Genomic DNA, 23,297 nt, shown 5'->3' with positions numbered 1-23,297 from the left:
TTAGTGTAGCATGTTAATGTGTGTAGGACTTATTAGTTTAACTGACAATGTTCAGTCCAAAGTTCCGTACGCCTATGCATAATAAACAAATGTATCCAACGTGGCAAACTAAACCCCTCCAAAATTCCTCAGTCTTCAGCCCACCCTCCATTCCAACACTGTGTGACAAGTAGGTTTAAAGGTTGTTCCTTGTGATTCTTTCTTTGCCTGAAGGAAGGAAAGAAGAGCTACTTTGCAGCTTTGCCTAAAGAGCATCAAATCCAGGTATTGACAAACCAAGGTCAATTACATACATTTCAAAGTATAGGATATCCTCTGCAGGCTTGCACTCCTGGTGCAGTTGGTCAGCTGGTCCTGGCATTAAATAGAGTATTTTCCAGGTTGGCTTTTGCTTCCTGTGCAGCCCATCAGCCAGCCCCCACAATAAACAGTCTTAAATAAATAATAAATAAACAAAACCTTTTTGGTCCTGTCCTGGACATGGGGAGCTCCGACCTTCACAACTGTCTGATTGTCTACATAGCTCAGTTCACCATTGCTTCTTCCATCTTTTCACTGCTCCCATGGCTCTGCTTTCTTGGGTTTTTAATTCCCAGCATGCCACTCCATCATTAGTTGCCTTTTCTCAGCTGCTGTTCCTCAGCCAGACTAGCTGACTTCTCTCTTAAGCAGATGGGCCAACCTGTTACCAGGTCTCATAGCTTGAGTGCCTTAAATTGCAAAGGACAAAAGAAGCTCTGAGGTGGTTTGAGCCCAAAGTATTTAAAGACTTTTCATGTCAATCTGACTTATTTGTGAAGCTTCAATAGAATGGTCTGCATGTTTTGAAGAATATGGATATAAACTGGGCTGCATGCAAACCAGGTTTTTAAGAGAAGGGTTACCTCCTTGCATGCTGACATCTTCAAAATGGGTTTTATAAGGTGTAGTCTTGGGTTACAGCAATTATTTCTTGCAACAAAATAATGGATAGTTGTGGACAGGTCCTTATCCAAAGAAAAGAAATGCAGCCTCCTTGTCAAGTTCTTCTGTCCTTGAAGTGGACAAGAATCCAACAAGGCCCTGAGGTAGCGAAACTGAATAACAGAATACAGGCCAAACTTTCAAATGATGCAGATATGTTCTTTGCCTTCTTCCAGGTTTTCCTTTACCTTAAGAACAGCATCTCCCTGTTTGTTGGGTAGAAAGTTTGCTATCACCTAGGTCTCGCTCAAAGACATATTAATGGCTAGGATATTGCGACTGAGGGAATGAATTAAATCCCTCTCATACACTCTACTAACTAATGAGGACTTTTTATGCCTTGGACTATTCCCTACCCCAGGAGTTGTGCACCATATGCTAAATCATTCTCTCAACGTTTTGTCACTTTACAACTCTGTACTGAGCCAGTTACCATACACGGTTAGTTCTGCATAGTGTTGCATTAAAATGTTTTCAACCCCCCTTTTACCTCAGGCTAATGTACGCTGCATGACTAACTGCATGTTCTAGACTGGGACCCTTCAGTATAATGTGGACACCTCAACGCTTACAACCTCAGTAACTTGCACAATGCCTGCATATGCCTTGACCAGTTTTACATCCCTAAAATGGAAAGTGTACAAATGCAAGGACAATTACTTACAGCTTTTTGTATATGAAATTGTTAGGAATAATGTAACTAGGGAGGAGCAGAATAATTCTGAAAGTAGTGTACGTTTGTTAATAGGATTTACCTTTACACTTTCTGTGAACTAACAGAATGTGTTCCTTGACATCTTAACATGATGACTCTTATGCAGAGAATTTTTTTTCAGAAAGTGTGGCTTATTAGTTAAGTGTATATATAGATATAGTGACATCACCAGTTATTTTCATGTTGGGTGGTGAGAGAAGCTGGGCAAGGCAACAATTCAGATGTCTTACAGATACTATACTGCTCTAATTTCAGACAAGTCCTCCTCTAACTACAACCCAGTCACCAGAAAGCACCATGGATACCTCACTGAAGAAAGAGAAGCCAGCCATTTTGGACCTTTATATACCTCCCCCACCAGCTGTTCCATATTCTCCTCGGTATGTGAATACCCATGTACTACTGAACAAAAGTAATTTTTTTTTTTTAACAGATTTTTCTGAGCTGGCCTGCTTGCAAACTCTGCAGATTAGCTTGAGGAAAACATAGATTTTCCTTGGATGGTTTAAATGCGTAAGCTACTTAAAAAAATACAGTACTTTTTATTGTTTGGAGAAACAGTTGTGTACCGTTTTAGAAAATCATTGTGCCGCATAGATCAGAATGGCCCAAAGCACATCAGGGAATGCTATGACTTGTAAAACTATAGTGCCTACTAAAAACTGCACTTGTCTTTACATAATTTTTTCTAGTCTTCGATTCTTAAGCATTTTATCAAACTGCTTGGAAGAATTTTAGGAAAGAGCAGAACCTGTATTACATTCAACAGACATGAGAATCATAAAATCTAGGAATACCCAAGATAGCATAAGGGCAGGTCAGTTGGAAGACTGTTTGTTTTCTGTGTGAAGAAATCTGTTATAAAATCTAGACTTAATCACACGAGAGAGAAAGTGATTGAGGTCTTGCTAGTTTTAACTGGTTCCCAGATAGTGGGTTAACTGCCCTGCTTCATTCTTCTATGGTAGCACTCCTGAGCAGCTGCTGGAGGCTCAGCACTACTGGAAACTGGATCACTTGTTTATTTATATACTTATATATCTAGTAGCTTAGTTTAGATGCCTAATTTTTTTAATGATCTGATATTTGCAAATTTAAATGTGTGTGTGTGCCTGCAAACTTGAATGGCTGTTTGTGAACTGGGGTACAGTGTGGTTTATGGAACTGAAACTTTCCTTCTGAGGCAGATGAGGAGAGGAAGTGGTTCACAGAATGGCATTAGTTTTGGTTGTTTAAGAAACGTAAGATAAGGAAGGTTTTGGCAGCTGAGATGAGAAGAGGTGGGGGGATGCCCATTTGCTTTTTCATTTCCTTTGTTGTCTCTACTCCTTTTTCTTACTTTCCTGTTGGCACATTTCTTTCCTCTCTTCATACTTCTGTCTTCTTTCCTTCGTTATCTGGTGCATTTATTCGTTCCTTGTCTCTTCCCTCTTTCCTTTGTTTTGTTCTGCCTGTCTCCTGCTGTGGCCTTCTGTGGATTAGCACTGTGGTACTTGGGAGGTAGAGGGAAGTGTGGGCATTTACACAAACTGAGTCAGCGCCTGTCCAGGTGTGGTGGTGACATAGCTTGCAACATTTCTCTGTGAGCAACTGTCTCTGAATTCCTGCCTCTTGGTCTTTATGGAGGGTTGTATAGAATTAGATGAGCAGATCTGATGGGAGTGGTGGCCACCAAGGTATGGACTCTGAGCCAGCTGTTAATGTTGCTGGCTTGTCTGGCTGGCTTTTCCTTCAGGTGATCTGATCAAGTGCCAAAACAAGAAGTGGGACAAATACCCATTGTGAGGGGGCTTTTCTTTTTCTTTAGAATTAATAAGGGCAGAGTCTGAAAACAGGTGATTCTTGCCTTGAGGGACACATGCTCACTCCTGAAAATGAGATTCTTGCACCCAAGAATTTGTAGAAATCTCTCTGGATTATTTTTATGAATAAATACTCTAATGGAGTCTTGCTTCTGAAATTGGAGAGAAGCTTATATAAATCATATTAGACCAATATTACACATATAATACCTGAAATGCTGAGCCTTGTAAGTAGGGCTGACCTATATACTGTTACAAAAAAACAGACACACATAAGAAAAAATACTATGGTAACTTGCATTTCTCCTCTTCAAAGAAACCAGGTCAATAAAAAATTTGTCTGTAGAAGTCTCCAAAGAAACCTCTACTGTTCCTCATATTTTACATGTGTTTAAACTGCTATCTCACTGTTGGATTTTATTAGGAAGTAGCTATTTATTTCTTTTCTTCCTCTATAAATGTGTTTAAAGACTTTCATGTCCTGGCATACCTTTTTTTCTGCAGCTTTTATGCACTTATTTGCACAGCAGTTACAGTTGGAAGGAAAGTGATTATAGTCTGGAGTGATCATTCTAGACTCATGACTACAGTATTGAAGTGCCTTTTAAACTGCTAACTGAAGCAAATGTCCTTTCAGGGAAGAGAAGGGGAGTAATGTTTACAGAGGAAGCAGTAAACCCAGTAAGCTGCTACCTGGTTCCAAGGGTGCAGAATCTCCCAACTCTTTTCTCGATCAGGAGAGTCGAAGGCGAAGGTTTACTATAGCTGATTCTGATCAGCTGCCTGGGTACCCCATGGAAGCAAATATACCACAGACAAAGATGAGGGAAAAAACACCGTCCTATGGTGAGTTTGAGTTTATGCCTCTTTTGTTTGTTGTTATTGAGATCCTAAATGTTGGGTGAGTGTATTTTTACTTTTTTTGTGAACTGCTGGCTGAACTTGGCAGACTTCTTGAGGGTAATCTGAAGGAAATAAAAACATCAATGAAGTTCTGAGTCTGAAACCACTTATTCATTTCACTAAAGTGAAACCCTGTTGAGTCATTACTTTAATGACTGGCATCAAAGCCTCAGCTGGATGATATCAGATTTCGGTTTCCCAGTTGTGCAGTTGTTGTAACTTTTGGTGATTATGTTCAATGGAGTTGGAGATAAGCATCTAATGTTGCTGTTATTCCTCATCATCATAATACTTTCTTATTTCATAAGAAACCTGTCTTTTACATTATCTTGTATTTCATTTTAAGTACAACCAACCTTATTTCCACCTGTCAAATTGTAAGGATCATATAATGTTAACTTAATGAAGATGTTCTTCTGAAGGGAACAGAACGTTGCCCTTGTAACCTTGCCTGTGTTTTCTTTAGGCAAACCTCGCCCTCTATCAATGCCTGCTGATGGGAGCTGGCTTGGAGCTGCAGAACCCTTCTCTAGGTCTCGAGCACCAGGAAGAAAAGGTGAGAGTGGGAAGGGGAAAGAAACAGGGAGGATCTGGTCTAGAACTGATGTTTTGAAGATCAGATATTCACTATTTTGATGCCATGTTTCTGTTTTAATGGCTTTTATTAAGATTAGGCAGTAGTTAGGGAATGTTTTAACCAAAGATACAAAGAAGGTGGAGCTACTCAACAGCTACTTTCCATCAGTTTTCACAAAAAATATTATTAAGATGTCAGACACCTAATAGGGCTGATCTGGATAAGGAAGGGGGCAAGCTGAGGGAGGAGATAACAAAAGTAATGGTCAGAGAGCTTTTGTTGGGTCTGAATGAATTCAGGTCAGCAGGGCAGGATGAGCTTCATCCCAGGGTCCTGAAAAAACTGGCAGAGGATCAGAACCCTTAGTAATGATCTTCATGAAGTTGTAGGAAACTGGCTAGGCACCAGAGGACTGGAAAAGGGCCAGTTTAGTGCCCCTCTTTAAAAAAGACAAGAAGGAGGACCTGGGGAATTACAGACCAATTAGCCTCACCTGAATATCTGGGAAGTTACTGGAGCATATCCTAAGGAAGGCCATGTGCAAGCGTCTGAAGGAGGAAAGGCTGATCGCAACCAGCCAGCATGGATTTATGAAAAACAAATGGTGTCAAACAAACTTGATCTTCTTTGACAAAGTAACTACTTGGGTGGGTGGAGGGAATGCTGTGGATATAGTGTATCCACAGCAATGCTTTTGACACAATCATCTCATAAACAAATTGGAGAAATGTGGGCTGGATAAAACTACTAGAAGGTGATGGCTATAAGCAAAGGGTAATTATTAATGAGTCCTTGTCAGAATGGCAGGAGGTTTTGAGTGGAGTCCCACAGGAGTCTGTTCTGGGCCTAGTGCTGTTCAATGTGTTTCTTAATGACTTGGATTCTGGCATAGAAAACTTCTTGAGCAAGTTTGTGGATGACATGAAACTGGGAAGGATTGTGAACACATTGGAGGATGCAAGCACAATTCAGAAAGATCTTGATTGATTGGAAAGTTGGGCTAGAGCTTACAGGATGAAGTTCCATGTGGACAAATGCAAGGTGCTGCACCTCAGGAAAAATAATCAAAAACACAAATATAAAATGGGTGACACCTAGCTGGATGGCAGTTCTGTGGAAAAGGACTTGGGAGTTTGGTAGACTATAGATTCAATATAAGTCTGCAGTGTCATGCAGCTGCACAAAAGGCCAATGTTGTTTTGAGGTACATCAATAGAAGCATTAGGTACAAGGCATGGCAGGTGATAGTGCCTTTCTACTTGGCATTGGTTAGGCCTCATCTGGAGTGTACTGTATGGAGTTCTGGGTTTCACATTTTAAAAAGGATGTGGAGAAGTTAGGAGTCCAGAGGTAGGCAACTAAGATGATAAAGGGCTTGGAAAGCAAGTCATAGAAGGAGAGGCTGAGGGACCTAGGCATGTTCAGCTTGCGGAAAAAGGTTTGTAAGAGGTGACATGATAGCAAATATTTGAAGGACTGCCCATAAAGAAGAGGGAAAACTCCTGTGCTCTCTTGCTACAGAGAGGAGGACTTGGACCAATGGCTTGTAGTTGCAGCAAAATAAATTTAGGTTGGATATAAGGAGAATTCTCTCTATCTGGAGAGAATAGTGAGGCAGTGGAATAGACTGCCTAGGGAAGTTGTGGACTCTCCATCACTGGAGGTGGTCAGGATTATAAACTATATTATAAAAAGTGGATTATAAATCAGGTTGGACAGCTACTGGTCGGGAATGATCTAGACGTAGCAATGCCTGTCTTCTACCATGAGTATTTCCCATGGTTTTGCTGATTTCTTGTATTCTTCCTCCCTCTTTTTTTCTGTTGTGCATGTCAGGCTGTTTTTAAGTCTCCCCAGAGGCACTAGGTGTTGGATAAAGCCAAGGCTGGGGATTTCAACTGTAGTGTGCTGATTCTCCTGTCAGGAGCAGAGCCAGAGGTTCCTGGCTAGAGGGTCTTGCCCTTCTGCTGAGGGTCAGACCCATCATATTATTTGGGGTCAGGAAGGAATTTTACCCCAGATTGGTATGGACTGGGGCGGGGCGGGGGGATTGCCTTCCTCTATAGTTGGGGACCTCTTGAGTGTATATTGACAAATTTTATAGAAGCAGGACAATGGCTGTCATTGTTCCCCTGCTTTACCTGTGGCAGGTTAGGGTGTTAGGTCTATGTTGTGTCAGGGTTGAGGGTAGTCTTGTGTAGAGTTTAGATCCTGGGAGGACAATTATTTCAGCTGGAGGGCTGCTTAATGAGTTTTGGTGAGCTGTTGAGGGCTGCATGGGTAGCCCTGCCCCTTGACAGTTGCTCCACCCCCTAGTTGCCATATCGGGGCTGGAAGTCCCACCTCTGATCCCTGACCTTTGCCACCAGAACACTTTTGGGTGGGGGGTTGTCATCTTAGAACCAGAAAAAGAAGAAAACCAAATCATACACTAAAAGTCAAACACCTACCATAACATATGTTAATGTTATTACAAAAAATACCTGTTATGATTTGTGTTTGTGTAACCTATATAGAGGTGATTGCATAATAACTCAAAAAGAAAGTGTTACTTTTGTATATTGCGTGTGGGGTGTGGTTGGGGATGGGTGTGTGTGTATGGTGGGGTGGATTATGTGTGTGGGGTGGGGGTTTGAGGGGTGGGGCTGTGTGTGGGGTATAGTGTATGTTGGGGGGGTGTATATATGTTGGTGGAGGTTGGGGACAGGGTGTGAGTGTGTGAGGTTTGTGGGGTGGAAGGGAGGGCAACAGGTGGGGGCTCAGGCACTGGCACCTGGTGGGGTGCAGCTCCAGCTAGCACTGTGCATGGGGGTGAGGAGCACAGCCTGCCCAGCCACCTCTGTCAGGGGCTTTACGCTGTATGTCTGCAGCTCCCGCACTTGCATGGGGGAAGTCCCACACTGAAACAGGCTGCCTTACCCACCCCCTGCCACGCTTGTCCCCAGACTCCGCCCCCTGCTTCCCTGTGGAGTCCTCCCAGTGCGACTGGGGGAAGCCATGGGGCTTCCCTTGATGCAAGTGTGGGAGTTGCAGGTGCTCCTGTGATAAAGGCAGCTGGGCAGACTGTGCTCCTCGACCCGTGGGCAGCACTGGCTGGAGCCACACCCTGCCAGGCGCTAGCATCTGCACTGGACACGAGCACCCTGAGCGCCCCACCTATTGCTGCTGGCAGTGGGGGCTGTGTGCCATGTGAGGGAGTGTGTGAGGGGTCTCCCCACCCCCTTCACACCCACTCCCTTCCCAGGTAAGCTACATGTTCCTGTTGCCCCCCTGCTCTCCATGCTTTTGCCTAGCTGCAGCTCCATTGCCCTGGTCCCCACCCCCCTCCCCTTCCATACCTGCTGCTCCACAGTGAGCTGGAAGCTGGGGAAGCCAAGCAGGTTCCCATGAGGTGGCTGCGGCAGGGGCAGCAGCAGCCCACCCAGAAACTGTGTGCTGCTGGGGCTGGGCCCTTCCACCCATGAGGGTAGAAGTGAGGTGCAATAGGATTTTTTGGTGGGGGGGGAGGGGGGAAGAAGAAGTGGGGTGTATGCTTTGGTGCCTTGCTCCTACCCTCATGGGCGGAAAGGCTAGGCAGGGTACAATTCATTGATGGGCGCCTTGGGCCAGATGAAAGTGTCTGGTAGGCCATATTTTGCCCACCCCCTGGTTTAGATTATGGTTGTATGGGATGGCTTGGATAGGGATGCTTCTGCCTCAGGCAGGGAGTTGAACTAGGGTGTACTCTGGAGGTCTCTTCCAGCCCTGTTTCTCTATGACTTATATAATTTTGCACTTGAACTGAAACCTCCATTATTCTCTCATGCAATTCAGTTAAGCATTGCAAGTGGGTTGTAATAATTAAGGCTGTTCTTGCTTCTATTCGGCACTACTCTCTGCAAACATTTTTCTTACACTCTTTCCCCATGTCTTTTACGTTTGTCTTATGAATGTTGAAGAATAAGCTGTTTCTTGATTAGGGTCTGTTTGCTGAACTGAATTGGGGGCTGTTACTGAAGCAAGCTAGAAACTCTCTGGGAACTACTTTGACTACTGTTACTGTGTTAGTGTCCAACACGAACAGCTTTTGGAGAATGATTATTTGAGGGTTAGGCATGGAAAGGGATTGCACAAGGTTGAAAAGACAAAAGGAATTGACAGAATTTTTACCCCTCCAGATTCAGTAACTGCTATCAGACAGCTGAGAGATACTTCTGCATTTCCTCTGAAAATACCAATTCAAGAATCAGCAAATATCTGTGAAAAGTCTGAAAAAAGTTGGGTCATTACAACCCTTCTAAAATTTTGAAAACTATTTTTCAATTACTGTTTGGGAAATTCTCATTAGGAGTCTTTTAAGGAAGCTTCTAGAAAATGAAGCAGGCAATTAGCATTTTATAATGTGACATAAATAATCGCTAAACAAAGCAGTGAGTATGTAAGAGCCCATGAATTGGGATCGTTTTAGGAGGTGACAGGTCCTGAAGCAGCATGTACAGAATGGCTGAGATGCTTCGTCTGATGCCAGAGGATGTTGATTCTTGGGTCACATCTCAGTTTAGCATGTTTCCTATTGTTTCTCAAAGGTCAGATAACATAGTGCTGAGGCTAATATAAGAAGCTATGTAGAATACAAAAGCTGATAAGATGATTTGTAACCTGTTCTTTCTCAGTTACAGAAAGTAATATATATTTCATCATGTTGCAATATGATGCAACTGGAAGCATGGGAGTTGCTAGGACTTGCTTAATTAGCAAATCTAACAGATGAGCAGCAGGTGGCAGGGCTACTCTTTGATTATACTTTAGGAGGCTTTGAAGTATACCTGATCTGATAACACCCTGTAAGTGGGCAATCAGAAATAAGAAAGTGTTTTAAATTGTATCTGTATACTGTAATTTTATTTCCTGTTTCTAAACTGAACGCATGAAATGTGAGTAAGTGTACGTTTGTTTTCATGCTGCTGAAAGGCAAAAGCTCATATTGCTTGAGTAACATACCATGCATCATCTTAGTTTTAACTTATGTGAAATGTTGCTTGCAAATGTTCCATTTATAGCAACATTGTTCTTTTGTTTTTGGATCCTGCATAACCTTTCTGTCTGCCAGAAATATCTCTTATTGACTGTGTATAGTGCTTAGATCTTGTTGGTGGCAGTCATCACTGCCTGGGTTCTTCTCTTGGATTGGCCACTGATTTGGCCAGGAGAAGGTCATTTAAAACCCTCAGGACCTCAGTTAATGCATTTAAAATGGGAATCCCTTACCTTTTTAAGTTAGTTTTGGAATTAGTACTTATGAAGTGCATTGAACCCTTCTGAATAGAATTAAAAAAGATGCAAAATACTGGATTTCAAAGTGGAAAAATAAGTGATTTCATCCTTTATGTTTAACGCAGGTGAAGACGTCCTCTGCAGGTACTTCAGTAATGAGAGGATACCACCCATCATTGAAGAAAGTTCTGCATCCCAGCATCCATTTTTGAAGCCTGTGGCTGACAAGCAGTTAATAAGGGGTGCTGACTACATCAGAGGCAGCAGGTGCTTTGTGAATGCAGATCTTCACAACAGCGCAACCATTCCTTTTCAGGAGGAAGGAGCTAAAAAAGCTTCTGTTACGTCACCTACAAAATCTTCCTCCGCAGAGCCCTCGCTACTGGTCAGTTGGATTACAAGACTTAAATTGTTGACTCATTGATTATTGTTAATGGACTACGCTCATCTGTTACCAAGTGCCTTCACCCCTCAGAGTTCTCTGCTTTTTAGCTCCAGTATTATGTAGTGACTGGTGTGATGCTCTTTTTCTGGAGAGCACTACACGTCTCCTCTTCTCTGTGATTTTTGGTGGCTCTAACTTACTGGATCAGAAAGGGTTTGTTCACATGAAGAGGAAAAATAAAGATCTTGTTTCTCTACCTGCCCCAGAATTGAGGGAATTTAGTTGTTGGAAATGTAAGGCTCCAGTGATTTCAGAGGCCACATCTGACCTGAAATCTGTATGACCTTTGCAGAAGCAACCATTGCATTACAATGAGGTCCAGTAGCACTTCAGTTACTAGAATGCTCTGATGCTTTTCAGACTACTGGTGTGCAGAATATGTAGGCTGAGCAAAAATCCTGAGCTGCTCTCCTAACCAGGAAAGCCAAGAGGGGGGAAAAAACTTTTGTACAACCATGTAGGGCTGTAGCAAGTCTTGCAGCAGCTTTAACCTCGTAAGGAATAAACAGTAGCTTCTCTACGTGCTCTCTGAAATCCAGGGAACTGCATTAGGAATTTATTAAATCTGGTTTATAATCCAATTATTGAGTTCTCAGTACAGGTAAATTAGTGCTCTCTATTGCAGTGGTTCTCAACCTTTTCTGTACCAGGACCTATTTGTAAACATCGATGGCCAGTCCTGACCCAGTGCCCCTCACTCCTGACCTGCTGCCCCTTACCCCCAGGCTGTAGCCCCCAGTGTGTGGGTAAGGAGGTGGGTGTGTGGGGCTCCCAAGAAGCCCCTTGCAGGCTGGAACTCTGCCAGCCTGCAAGGGAAAGGCCACGGTTTCCCATGTTTTTCTCCTTTTAAAGGAGAATCCATTTTTAAAGTTTGTTTATTCATTTTTAAAGTTTGTTCGCGATCCTTTTGTATACTCTTGCGACCCACATTTGGGTCATGACCCATGGGTTGAGAAACACTGCTCTGTTGCAGCAGTGTTCATTCATAAAGACATGGATAGCTACCGCATGACAAGGAGATGCATCTGTAGAGATGGTAAAAAAAAAAAAAAAAAAATTTCCCCTTAATTGTTAAGAATGATTTGCTGTTAACCAAAGTATTATTTTAAAAATGAGCCCTGTGGGGTTTATGCAACCTCTACAGTGGTTCGGTTTTTGAACTGATTAATATGTGTTTTTATAAAAAAAAAAATGTGCTATGATAAATTACAACTATAAAGACACCTTCCTGTTTTATATGTAGCTCAATTTTTTCAGCCTCAGAATTTAAGTAGCATTGGTATTGGAAGAGGGAAAAACTTGTAAAAATATTAGGATATTAAATGATCATTGTTTAAGACTGAATGTATAAAAATTATTAGTATGCAAAAGTGTGTTTAAGATAATTTAAGTGTTAAATATAGCTGTACATATTTTTTAATGATACGTAGTTTGTATTTTCTTGTTTACAACACCACTCACTAATTCAGTGCAAAAAAAACCCATCCTGTTGTGTTCTGCACTCTGAGATGAGCAGCCAGAAGTTGCACTGGGTTATCTTAGAATAATGTCAGCCTCTTTTATACCAGAGCTGTTAAAGAAAGGAAGAACAACAGTCTTTTAGTCCTAGTTAACACTGGATTATTTTATATTTGGTCCTGCCCTAGTTCCTGTTATAAAATTCCATGGTTTTACCTATTAATATTTAACCATCTTTTATGCAACAACAAAGTTTTTTAATTCTCTTATAGGTGCCAATATAGAGCATGTGTTAAATTCAGATCTCTGGTTAACTAATGCTAAATTGGACATCAGTGGTGACCTAAATCAGGGGTGAGATTTGCTCCAGAATACAGTTATTTACTTGAATATAAGACAAGTCATTCCCCCCTCCCCCACCCCCCTGTCAACGTGGTGGGGGGGGGGAAGTTCCTTGTCTTACATTCACATATTAAGAATCATCATTAAATACACTGTCTGTCATTAAACTACTACTAAAAACAGTTTGTACTCAGTAATGGAAACCAACTATGAAGCTGATAAAGTGCAGTCAGCACTGAGCATGACTATAAACACATAGCTCATATTCGGCAAACATAATGATAGGAACCATTTTGGTGTTTTTTGTATGGTCCTCAAAAAAAAAAAAAAAAAAAGCAAAAAAGCAGTTTCCCCAGGAGCGAATGAGCACTGGGCCTAGAGGTATTGCAATACCAGGCCAGTACTCGGAGAGACTAGAGCAAGCTCCAGCACTCTCCCCAGTGCCAAAAATGCTGACAGAAACCTTATTTTTTAGCCCTTAAAAATGGGCAGGTGTTCTCTCCACAGGCAACTGTTACCAGGCCTGCAGATACTCCAATACTAGGAGTGCCAGAGCCAGCCCTGATCCCCTACCCTTGGTGCCAAAAATACTCAGATTTTTTTTATTTCTTTATTTATTAATATTTTAAGGAAAATGTTGTGTGTCCCAGGTCAAATTAGCCAGATTGGGTCCAAATCCATTTGAATCACTCGGGAACCATATGTGGCCCTACTACCAGCAAGTATCCTCCACCGCAGCCTGGATTTTCAGATTCTTCTAAATCCTTTGGCAAACACCCTATATATAGGCCCAAGCCCGGACACTTGGGGTTCATATGCCCCCAAGTTTCTCTTGCCCTCAGCCATATGGCCACAGGTGCAAGCTAGGGAGGAATCTCCCATTTTCATAAAGTTAGTGTGTAGCTGAGATCTTCCCACTGGAAGCTGGCCAGTGGGAAGCTAACTGTGAGGCTCTCATAAGGAGTCCTGTCCACAAGCATTCAAGGGTGCAACCTCCACTACACAAAGCCATTGGTAAGGCACCTACTTGGTCAGAGTACTACCCCCTGTCACCTTTGTGGTCATGGTATTTCCCCTGCCAGGTAAGTATGAGGGGAGTTTTTTAAGAAAAATTCTTCATGTCTCAGGTCTAATTAGCCAGATCAGGTCCAAATCCATTTGAATCATTCAAGAACCGCATGTGGTCCTCCTACTGGCAAGTATCCTCCATCCCAGCTTCGGGCTTCACATACTTCCAAATCCTTTGGCAGGCATGCTGAGAGGTTAGTGCAGCCCGTCTGAATAAGCTCATTGCTCTAAGTCCCCCTCAGCACTGATTCTTTCAGTTCATGGTGAGCCACTCACTACTGAATACATTTCAACTTCCTCTTCATTCCTACAAGTCAGCTGCATCTTTCTTTCCCATTTCCAATGATTCCTGTTTTTTCACCAGCCTTAAATGTCTGGCAAACATAACCAAATCAGGCCTCAGATAGTTCACCCACAATCCCTCTAGCTCCCTCAGCCTGTCTCATGTGATTAATGTGGCCATGCTCTCCATGAGGTGGAGCCAGACTAGGGTGCTCTGCAGCCCATCTGCATTTTTTGGAGGATCCCAGGACTCATGACAAGAACACCTGGGGTGCTAATTAGCACATGACTCCTTTGTGGGGGGTATCTGGAAGACGCACACATACTGAGCAGTGCTGAGTTATGGGGTCACCATAACTTGAAATGCTATCAACTCTGTTGGAGCCTAGCCCAAAGAACTGTGGTAAATTATGAGACTTTGGGCTTTAGGATAATATCATGCACAGTTTGTACTGTGTATTACTTGGTATAAAAGTGCTTCTTAAAAGTGTGTTTATGGAGTACCTGAGCTCAGACTTACAGCACTTTCAAAGTAGGTCAAATGTATCAATTCTGGATTAACTAAATTTATGGATAAATGCCAATTACTACATTTATGCCAATTACTACATTTATGCTTATATGCCAATTACTACAGACAGGTTTATTTCAAGGACAGTGCTTTCAAATTTGCTTATTACCTCCATGTGCTCAAGGAACAGCAGGATCTGACAGTACAGGGGGCGGAAGGGATTGCAGGGGTAAGAAGTTGCGGGGGCAGGAGGGCCATCTGAACCCTCCCAGATTTAGTTTCCAGCTGTTGCAATCGGGGAAAGACAAATTCAAGGCAAACCTCCAATAATTAGATTCTACACCTGGAAAATTATAACACATTTCTAAATTTTCCATATATAGAAGCTAATTATTGGGGGTTGTTTTATATTCAGGGTCAGCTTGTATTCAAGTAAACATGGTAGTTACATTACTTTGACATGGTTCTAACACGGTTTGCTCATGCCTGTGAAGATGAGACTAATCCATGTTGTAACAGGGCACTGTCGCACTGTTCTACAAACTGCAATGTCGTGGGAATACAGACAATATCAAACACCATTTGTATCGCAGTAGTAGTTCTAGCACAACCTTGTCTGAGTTGTGTGAATGGGGCTCAGGCAAGTGCAGAAACTACTCTGTTCTAAATAAATAGAGGTCATTCTTAGACTCCAGGTATAATATAGTCTAGCCCGGAGTAGACAGAGTTCTGCTGCAAGTCCTTGCACTGTAGTCTAATTCCAACAGCTGCTATTTAAATTTCCTACTTATGTACAGGGAACCTTAATAGTAGTTTCACTTGCCTTTTAATATTCTATTTCAGCTGGCTTAGTGTATATAGAAGTATGCATCTGTGAACATGTAACTGCTTGTGTTCACGTGGAAGAAACCAGAGATTACCACTTCTGCTGTTGTTATACAGCTGCATCCAAAGCACAATAGAGAGAGCTTTTCCCTCTCCTGGGTCTGACAATGATCCCTCATCCATTCAATTTCTCTGGAAATCTCATCTTTTCTTATTGATAAATTAGGGTGAACATCTTTCCCTAAAGTAATTTAAAAAATCGGTAGCCATTACAACTTAATCTGCTCTGGCTTTAAACTATATGTTTTTTTAACCAATACTTAGAAATAAGTCTTAACCATTGTTTGGTTCTTAAATTCAGTTCACGCTGTTACAGCTGAACTGTACACTGATCTGATCTGGTCAATTAGCTTAATTGTGTTTCAGGCACTGTATTTTAACATTGTTTGGTCACATTCCTGCTATTTAGACAAACCATGTTAGAAATCTGTTTCTTTGTCAGCTGTTCCCTGTTCTTCTTTCTTCCTCCCCTTTTTATTTAATGGTAAGAAAGAGGCAAAGCAGAATTAAACTTCTGTTTTTGCCCTTACTGTTCTTTTACAGTATATAGCGCAAATAGTTTTAGACTTTATAATGAAAAAAAACAAAAAGACCAGTATTTAAGGGCTCTTGATTCTTTACTCTGGAACATAGCCAAATTCTTGGAAGACCTGATGAATGATATGTCACACAGCTGTATGCATTACACAGGCCTTCAAATAAGGAGGGAGAAGATACTGAGAAGGCTGTATTTTTAAAGGTATTTATTCCTAGACACTTCTGAAAATCCCATTTGGAGTCTAAATATCTTATAAAACAAAATGAGCTGGTTCATAGTCTTCTGGCTCGAGTCTTCTATCTCTAAATCATGAAGCTGTTTTGCAGTTCACTTTGAAGATATCTGGGGCTTTCTTTTTCTTTAATCCTGGCTGGCATCAGTTAGTATGGTTTTAGATGGCATGCGTTGTTTTGTACCACAGCATTCCTGACTTGGTTGGGCTGAAAAATATCATGAGAAGCATCTCTTTGTATTGTTGCTTTCATACTGGAAAAAAAGCCAGAATGCTGAGAACCTGATCATCTTCCAAGATTTCTGAACCAAAGAGATACATAATTGGTCCTTGCACATCCTGAGTCTTGCCCATTACTAGTAAATAATTTCAGTTGCCCATTGTAGCTCTCTGACCTCCATCTTGTCCCCAACTTCACATGGTCAGTTCAAGCTTTTAGGGTATGTGCATAGCATGAAGTTCCTGTCAAGTAATAGATAGCATCTGCACGTGTTACCTCAACCAGTTTTATCAAAATTTCAGCAGCACTAAGAAGGTTGAATTGGCCAAGTTATGGTTAAGACTCTCAGCTTTTAATAGGGAGAGATGGGGGGTGGGCATGGATAAGAAATGCAATCAGAAGAAACCCAGTTCTGCAAGGAATTGAAACTGAAGAAGATCCTGGTGTTGGTACTGCTGACAAAGAAAAGTGCTTCCAGGAGAGGAGGCAAGTGATAAAAATCTGCAGTCTCTTCACCCTAAGCATAACTGCTGTGACATCTTGGCAAGACTCTGTTGGGTTTGCCATGGTCAATGAGCATCAATACACATGCTACAGTAGGTAGCAAGGCACCATGGCTCATTGGAGGCTGTGCAGTTCACATGCTTAGCCACCAGAAATTTAGTATATATTCTTGTAAGTTGCCTGAGCTTTCCCTTTCCAGGGGTATGAGTGTTTTTGGCTGTTGGCCAGTGGTTTGTAAAGTTGGAGGTCCTGACCTCAACTGTGGTAGTGGCAGTTACAAATGGGACCACAGTCCCCAGTGAACCCCTGAATGCCCGAAACTCAGTTAATCCGTGTCGTAAATTAATGGTGTGTGTGTGGGGGTGGGGTGGGGGTGGATAAGGTAACCCACAGTAGTAATGCTATGCATGGAGTCATCTGAAGTTCTCTGTAAGTGAGATCACAATCAGAAACTATTTGGGAATTACTGTCCTATGCTTATAGTCCTAGTGCAGACTGTAAGCCCCTATAGCAAATACAGCTGTGTCATTTGCAGCCTTTCTCTGTGAAGCTAGTGGGCTTTATAGTAGGTCAGAAACCTGAATGAGGATATTATACTAGACAACTCTCAACAAGAGTGAAAGGGCTGTCCTGCTATTGGATAGCAGTGGCAGAGATGGCATGCAGGTGTTTTTGAGAGAGAGAGGCTGCCATTTTATGAGCACAGTGATTTAGTAGGTCAGTATAAACTGCCCTGAACAGTGGCACCTAAATGCAGCCTGTAGCACCACTTCTGATCTTCTGCATCTTGCATATATTGGTATGGCTCACAGAGACTTATTATATTAGAGTTGGCAGTGTATGCTTGCTCCAATGTCTCTGCAAATACCTTATCTTGCAATTTTTTTCCCTTTGCTGTGGCAAATTCAATTAGCAAGTAATGTAGTTTATCAGGGAAGCCAGAAATACAATCAAGCATAATAGGCTGGGCATGTTTCACATTTTGATAGCATATGTAAATGAGATGTGACACTTTGACTTCTGGCAGATTGCCATTAAAGCCCTCTATGGCATACTGGGGCCCACCATTTAGCAAATGTTTTGTTCCCTTTGAGGCCCTGGTCTTAACTTACTGAACAGGAATGCTTAACAATTAAGTTAATGGCTGAAAATGTAGTATAGTGAAAGAATTTCAGTGATAATAGGTATATTTTGTTAAACTGTTGCTAGGAACTGGGGTTCTCTAGAATCATGGTCTTTCACACATCTTTCATCTCTGAAGACCTTAAATTTTGCCATATTGTACAAGAGAAGCAAAGATTTTTGTGGGTGATATCTTTTACTGGACGAATGGCTTAGCTGGGATAGATTTAGACTAGGCCTGTGTGAATAGGGAAGTATTCAATATGGATTTGGATTCGGCTGATTTGGAGGACTGCGATTCAATTCAGAGATTCAGATCACTGTCCCGAATTGATTCAGCTGAATCGGCTTCAGAAGATTCGGCACTGATTCAGAGAGCTTTGGTGATGGGGAATCACTGAAATACCTATAACTTTGTCATTTTTTTTCAGATTTGGATGAAAACAGCAGGAATGGTAGCTCTTTCTGAGGGCATGAAGCCTGCCAGGTTTCAAGGAGATAGATGCAGGGGTTTCTGGGAAACTGCACCTCAAACTGCTGAAAGCAAAACTCGTGTCATATGTGACTGTGCGTTAAGGCACAGTGGGATGAAACCAGCAGGGATGATAGCCTGTAGCGGGGCCTTCCCAGTGCTCAGGCAGAAATAGCTCACAAAAGAGACAGAAAGGCTGCAGACAAAGGCTTATGTGCTGTTTCTATGTCCCTCCCACAGAGCACTGTGATTGGAAGGGGACTCAGGGAAAGATCACAGTCGCTGGCCAGCTACAGATGTCAGTCTACCCCCTCCCCCGCTCCTTAGTTCCTGTTTCCTTGCAAGACTGCCTTCCAAATCTTTTTCTGAATTGATTCGGAAAGGATTTTTTGTCTCCTGATTCAATCTGGATTAGGTGATTTGGCCTCTGAATTGGGCTGAATCTTCTCCGAATCAAATCAGCGACCGAAGCTTCGCACACCGCTAATTTAGTCTGGGTATTCCTCTCTAATTGAGAGGAATACCTAGGCCATCTGAAATTTGCTCAGTTTGAGTGAAATGATGTAAAAAGCAATAGAATGGCTTGCAATAATGGTTTTAGCGGTTGTTTTTAATTTAAAAAAAATATTAAAGAAGATTAAGCTTAAGAAAGGTATGGAAAATGGTGTCAGGACATTGTCTGCTGTTATTGGACATCCATACAGGGCTGTTTTGAAAAATAATAAAGAAAATTAATTTCGCTGCCTCTTATTAGGCAAGGCTTGCACTGAAACAGTGTTCTATATCATTTAGGCCCTCATTCAATATAAGGAAATTAAACTTAAAGCTCCACTAAACCAGGAAGCAGATGGTAAAGTTGGACAGCATTGCATTTGGATGGGCCAACGGAGATGGAAAATGATGTAAATGCTTTTTTTGCTTCCTTTATTAAAGTGAAAGTTTTAAGCCCTGTTTTATCATGTGGTCTGAGCAGGTGTTCTTCTCACACTACTTTCACATGCTTTCATACCCTGCAGAGTCCAAATGACCCTCTTCCTGAGTTTAGTTTCAACAACAAAATTGATGGTAAGTTCTGCTCAGATCTTCTCAGGTTTTGCTGACTTCCTTCCTAGAACTTGCATTATAGGTTCTTTCTCAGAGAAGCACCTCTTCTATGGGAGGATAGCCAAACATCTGAAATCAGAGATTTAGTAGGTCAGTGAATCAAGCCCCCTGTACCAACAGGATTGATACCCCATCAAAGGATGGGCTGCCAGCTTAATACACATGGTGTCTATGGTTTTGGGGTTTGTTTTTTTTAAGTAAAAGATTGTTGTATTTGTCTAATAGCTTATAGCCTCAGAGCATGGCTTAAAGATCAGATATTCCAATAAAGATCCTGTTGTGTCTATACAGGGCCCACTGTAAGGTCTGGGCCATTGCTGGGAAATATTCTTTTCTTCCCACTGCCTTGGTGTTCTTAAAATGGACGCCCCCCCCCCAGCTATATTTGAAATAAACTAAAACGTAGAAGAGTGCTCGAAAAATATTTACTTTTTGAAGGATGGAGAATCAAGGTCTGGGTTACTCAACTGAAAGTACAGTTCTATGTTTTCTCCAACACACTTTCAGCAATGTAATGCCAAGTCGGTGGTGGGGGTAGGGAGGGATGACACAAGTGTTACCTTCTTATTTGGCATCATTTCTACATTTGCATTGTGGTAATATCTGAAATGAGGACAGCTATTCAAAGTGGTTATAAATAATTCTGTACGTGGCACTTGAGCTGAGGCTACATGATGAGAGAGTCAGGAGTCCCTGCAATAATGTATAATTTCACTAAACTCAACTGCTGGGCTGCTGCTGCACCATCTTTAAATAGAAACCTAACAAAATCCTGCAGGCTGCATAAGGAAAGGTCAGCACTTCCACAAACATGTAAACACATTTATTTTTTCTTGATCTTGGGGAGGGAAGGAGAATAAGGGTACATTAATCAGAGCAAACACAAATGGACATCAGGATAGATGACTTTTTTTACACTTTATGAACTGTGAGTGATTTTTTTTTTTTTTTTTTTTTTTTATTCTAGTTGAGAGCCAGTACCTCATGGCTGGTGTAGATACTTCCTCAATAGGAAGAGGATTATATCTTCAGTGGAGGGAAAATCAGACCTGTATGTCTTCCAGCTTTATCACCAGTGGCCAAAATGTGCTCACTGTAGCATGATGTAGAACAGATATAAACAGATCTTTTTAAAACTCTCTGTGTGGTCCCCTCAGTTGCCACTGAGAAAAAATGCAAGCTACTAATTTCCATGCTTTAGTTGTGCAATAAACAGATGTGCTTGTAGGAAATTTTCTATCCTTTGTGTGACTTGTTAATGATGTACGCTGAAGCAACATTTATTCACAGAAGCACATGAGGTAACTCCAGAGCTGACACGTTACTTCTTACCCAGAACAGATTATTTTTTAGATCAAATTGTAGTTCAGTGCCTTCTTCAATTCCTGCCCTCAGATGAAGGTACAAGATCATCAAATGTCATGGCAGTTTTGGATGAGATGTCCAATCAGAGCTGGACTGAAACCAAGGAGATCAGTCAAGACTTGCTTAATGCTGCCTATATTGTTAGGAGATTTTAAGATGTTAGCTGGCTCTGCATTCTGCCTTTGATGCAAGAGAGCAGTAGTATTTCAACAAAGAAAGTCTTACAAGTGAACCTTGAAGGGAAGGATAGTGAGTAGTAAGTTCCAACTTGGAGAGATTCTAATGAACCTCAGTGAGCTGCTGCAGAGGTCAGAGTGGTGCAGAGGAAGCATGTTTCAAGGAGTAATATGCTGCAAAAAATTTATATAAACCCCTATTTTTTAAATATTAACACCCATAGATAATATTTAATCTAGATAATCAGAGGCTTGATAAGCATATGTCTACAGTGTTTTTTCAAAAGAACACCATGGGTTTAAAGGTTTACTGCTGCTGCTGCTTGTGTCTCTATGCCATATTTGACCATTTTGTTATACAGGCTTGCACTCATTTATTGTATTTTGTGAGGTCTTTCGTTGTACATGTGCCTTCAAGCAGTGGACAGTGCAGCAGATGTTGCATAGTCTGAGGCTCTGTGCTGCAGTCACAGGTGGTTGAACCAATGGTATAGCCTCACTTCATTAGTTCCTTGGAGTGTCTGACTGGTATGTAGACAAGGTTCCTTGGGTGAATTTGATATCTTTTATTAGACCAACCCAAATGGTTGGAGAATAGTTATTAAGCAAGCTTTCGGGTTCAAAAACCCTTCGTCAGGCTAAGGACGCTGCAGCAGTTGGTGTGTGCTCTTCCTGGATGGAATGAAAAGTAAAGAAGCCAGGGGCTGGGCTGGGCTGGGCTGGGCTGGGCTGGGGAGGGGAGTCAGTTGCCAGGCAGATTATAGTGTATCAAAAATCCCAATGTCTGTGTTTAGTCCCTGATCTCTAGTATCCAGCAGGTTGATGAAATGGAGCTCATAGGCTCGTCTCTGGGAAGTGTTGTGTAAATTTTCCTTGAGGATCAGGACTGAGAGATTGGAGAGAGAGTGGCCCTCCTGTGAGAAATGTGCCCCCACTGGTAATTGGGTGTTTCTGTCTTTGATAGATTTCCGGTGTGCGTTCATTCTGGTGCGCAGTTGTTGGCTGGTCTCTACTACATATTTTCCATCAGGGCATTTGGTGCATTGGATGAGGTATACTACATTCTTGGAGGTGCAGCTGTAAGATCCAGGGATGCTGATGGCTCTGTTGTGGGATGTAGTAATAGTGGAGGTGGTGGAGATGTGGGGGCAGGTTTTGCATTTCTTGTCATGGCACGGTCTGGATCCTTTTGGTGTGTTCTGGGCTTGAGGAAGTTTGCTTCTGGTGATGAGGTTGGTGAGGTTTGGTGCCTGTCTGAAGGCCAGGATGGGTGGCTCTGGGAAGATCTTTTTAAGAATAGGGTCTTTTTCTAATATGGGTTGCAATTTTTTGAGGATTTTCCGTACAGGTTCAAGGGATGGGTGATAGGTCATAACCAGCGGTGTGCGATTTGTGGGTGTTTTTCTTCTGTACTGCAGCAGTTCTTCACGTGGTATCCAGGTGGCTCTTTGAAACGTGCGATCTACCTCTCTGGAGGAGTGTCCTTGCTGGGTAAAAGCCTTTTTAAGATTGGTGAGGTGGCAATCCCGGGTGTTCTCTTCAGTACAAATGCGGTGGTATCTGAGGGCTTGGCTGTATATCACAGTTTTTTTGGTGTGTTTTGGGTGATTGCTGGTTCTGTGCAGATATGTATGTTGGTCTGTGGGTTTCTTGTATACTGTGGTCTGTATTTTACCCTTCTGGATACTGATCCTTGTGTCTAAAAAGGGGATGTTGGTGTTGGAGTATTCTAAATAAAGTCGGATGGAGGGATGGTGATTGTTGAATTTCTGGTGGAACTCAATCAGAGATTCCAGGTTCTCACTCCAAATGATGAAGATGTCATCGATGTATCTTAGGTATAGCAAGGGTTTGATGGTGCAGTTCTTGAGGAAGTCTTCTTCCAGGTGGCTCATAAAAAGGTTGGCATACTGTGGGGCCATTTTAGTGCCCATAGCTGTTCCCATCATCTGGAGGAAGTGTTGATTATTAAAAGTGAAATTGTTGTGTGTGAGGATGAAGTGTATAAGCTCAGTGATATCTTTGGGTCTGTATTCTGTGTTGTAATCTTGTTCCTGTAGATATGTAAGGCAGGCATGGATGCCATCCTGGTGTGGGATGTTGGTGTATAGGCTGGTAACGTCCATGGTGGCTAGGAGTGTGTTGCTGGGAAGGTGGTCTATGTTTTCAAGTTTCCGTAGCAAGTCTGTGGTGTCTTGGACAAAACTTGCTCTGTGGGTGACAAGTGGTTTTAGGATGGATTCAACAAAACCTGATATTTCCTCAGTTAAGGTCCCATGGTTGGATATGATAGGTCTGCCAGGGTTCCCTTGTTTGTGGATTTTAGGGAGCATGTAAAAAGTCCCTGGGTTAGGTAGCAG

The 23,297-nt window shown here is 42.1% G+C and overlaps 1 protein-coding gene across 1 annotated transcript in view; it reads left to right on the top strand.

The window, feature by feature from the left end:
• CNKSR3 (CNKSR family member 3) overlaps positions 1–12,083 on the top strand; it is a 96,156-nt gene extending 84,073 nt beyond the window's left edge. Inside the window, exons 10-13 of the mRNA XM_006259554.4 lie at positions 1,934–2,058; positions 4,118–4,326; positions 4,850–4,939; positions 10,339–12,083. Coding sequence (XP_006259616.1) covers positions 1,934–2,058; positions 4,118–4,326; positions 4,850–4,939; positions 10,339–10,637 — 723 coding nt within the window. The 3' untranslated portion in view covers positions 10,638–12,083. The remainder of the gene's footprint in view (positions 1–1,933; positions 2,059–4,117; positions 4,327–4,849; positions 4,940–10,338) is intronic.
• The last annotated feature ends 11,214 nt before the right edge of the window (positions 12,084–23,297 follow it).

This window comes from Alligator mississippiensis, chromosome 1 (genome assembly GCF_030867095.1).
Source record: "Alligator mississippiensis isolate rAllMis1 chromosome 1, rAllMis1, whole genome shotgun sequence".
Lineage (NCBI taxonomy): Eukaryota > Metazoa > Chordata > Crocodylia > Alligatoridae > Alligator > Alligator mississippiensis.
This window is presented reverse-complemented; position numbering and strand designations above follow the sequence as displayed.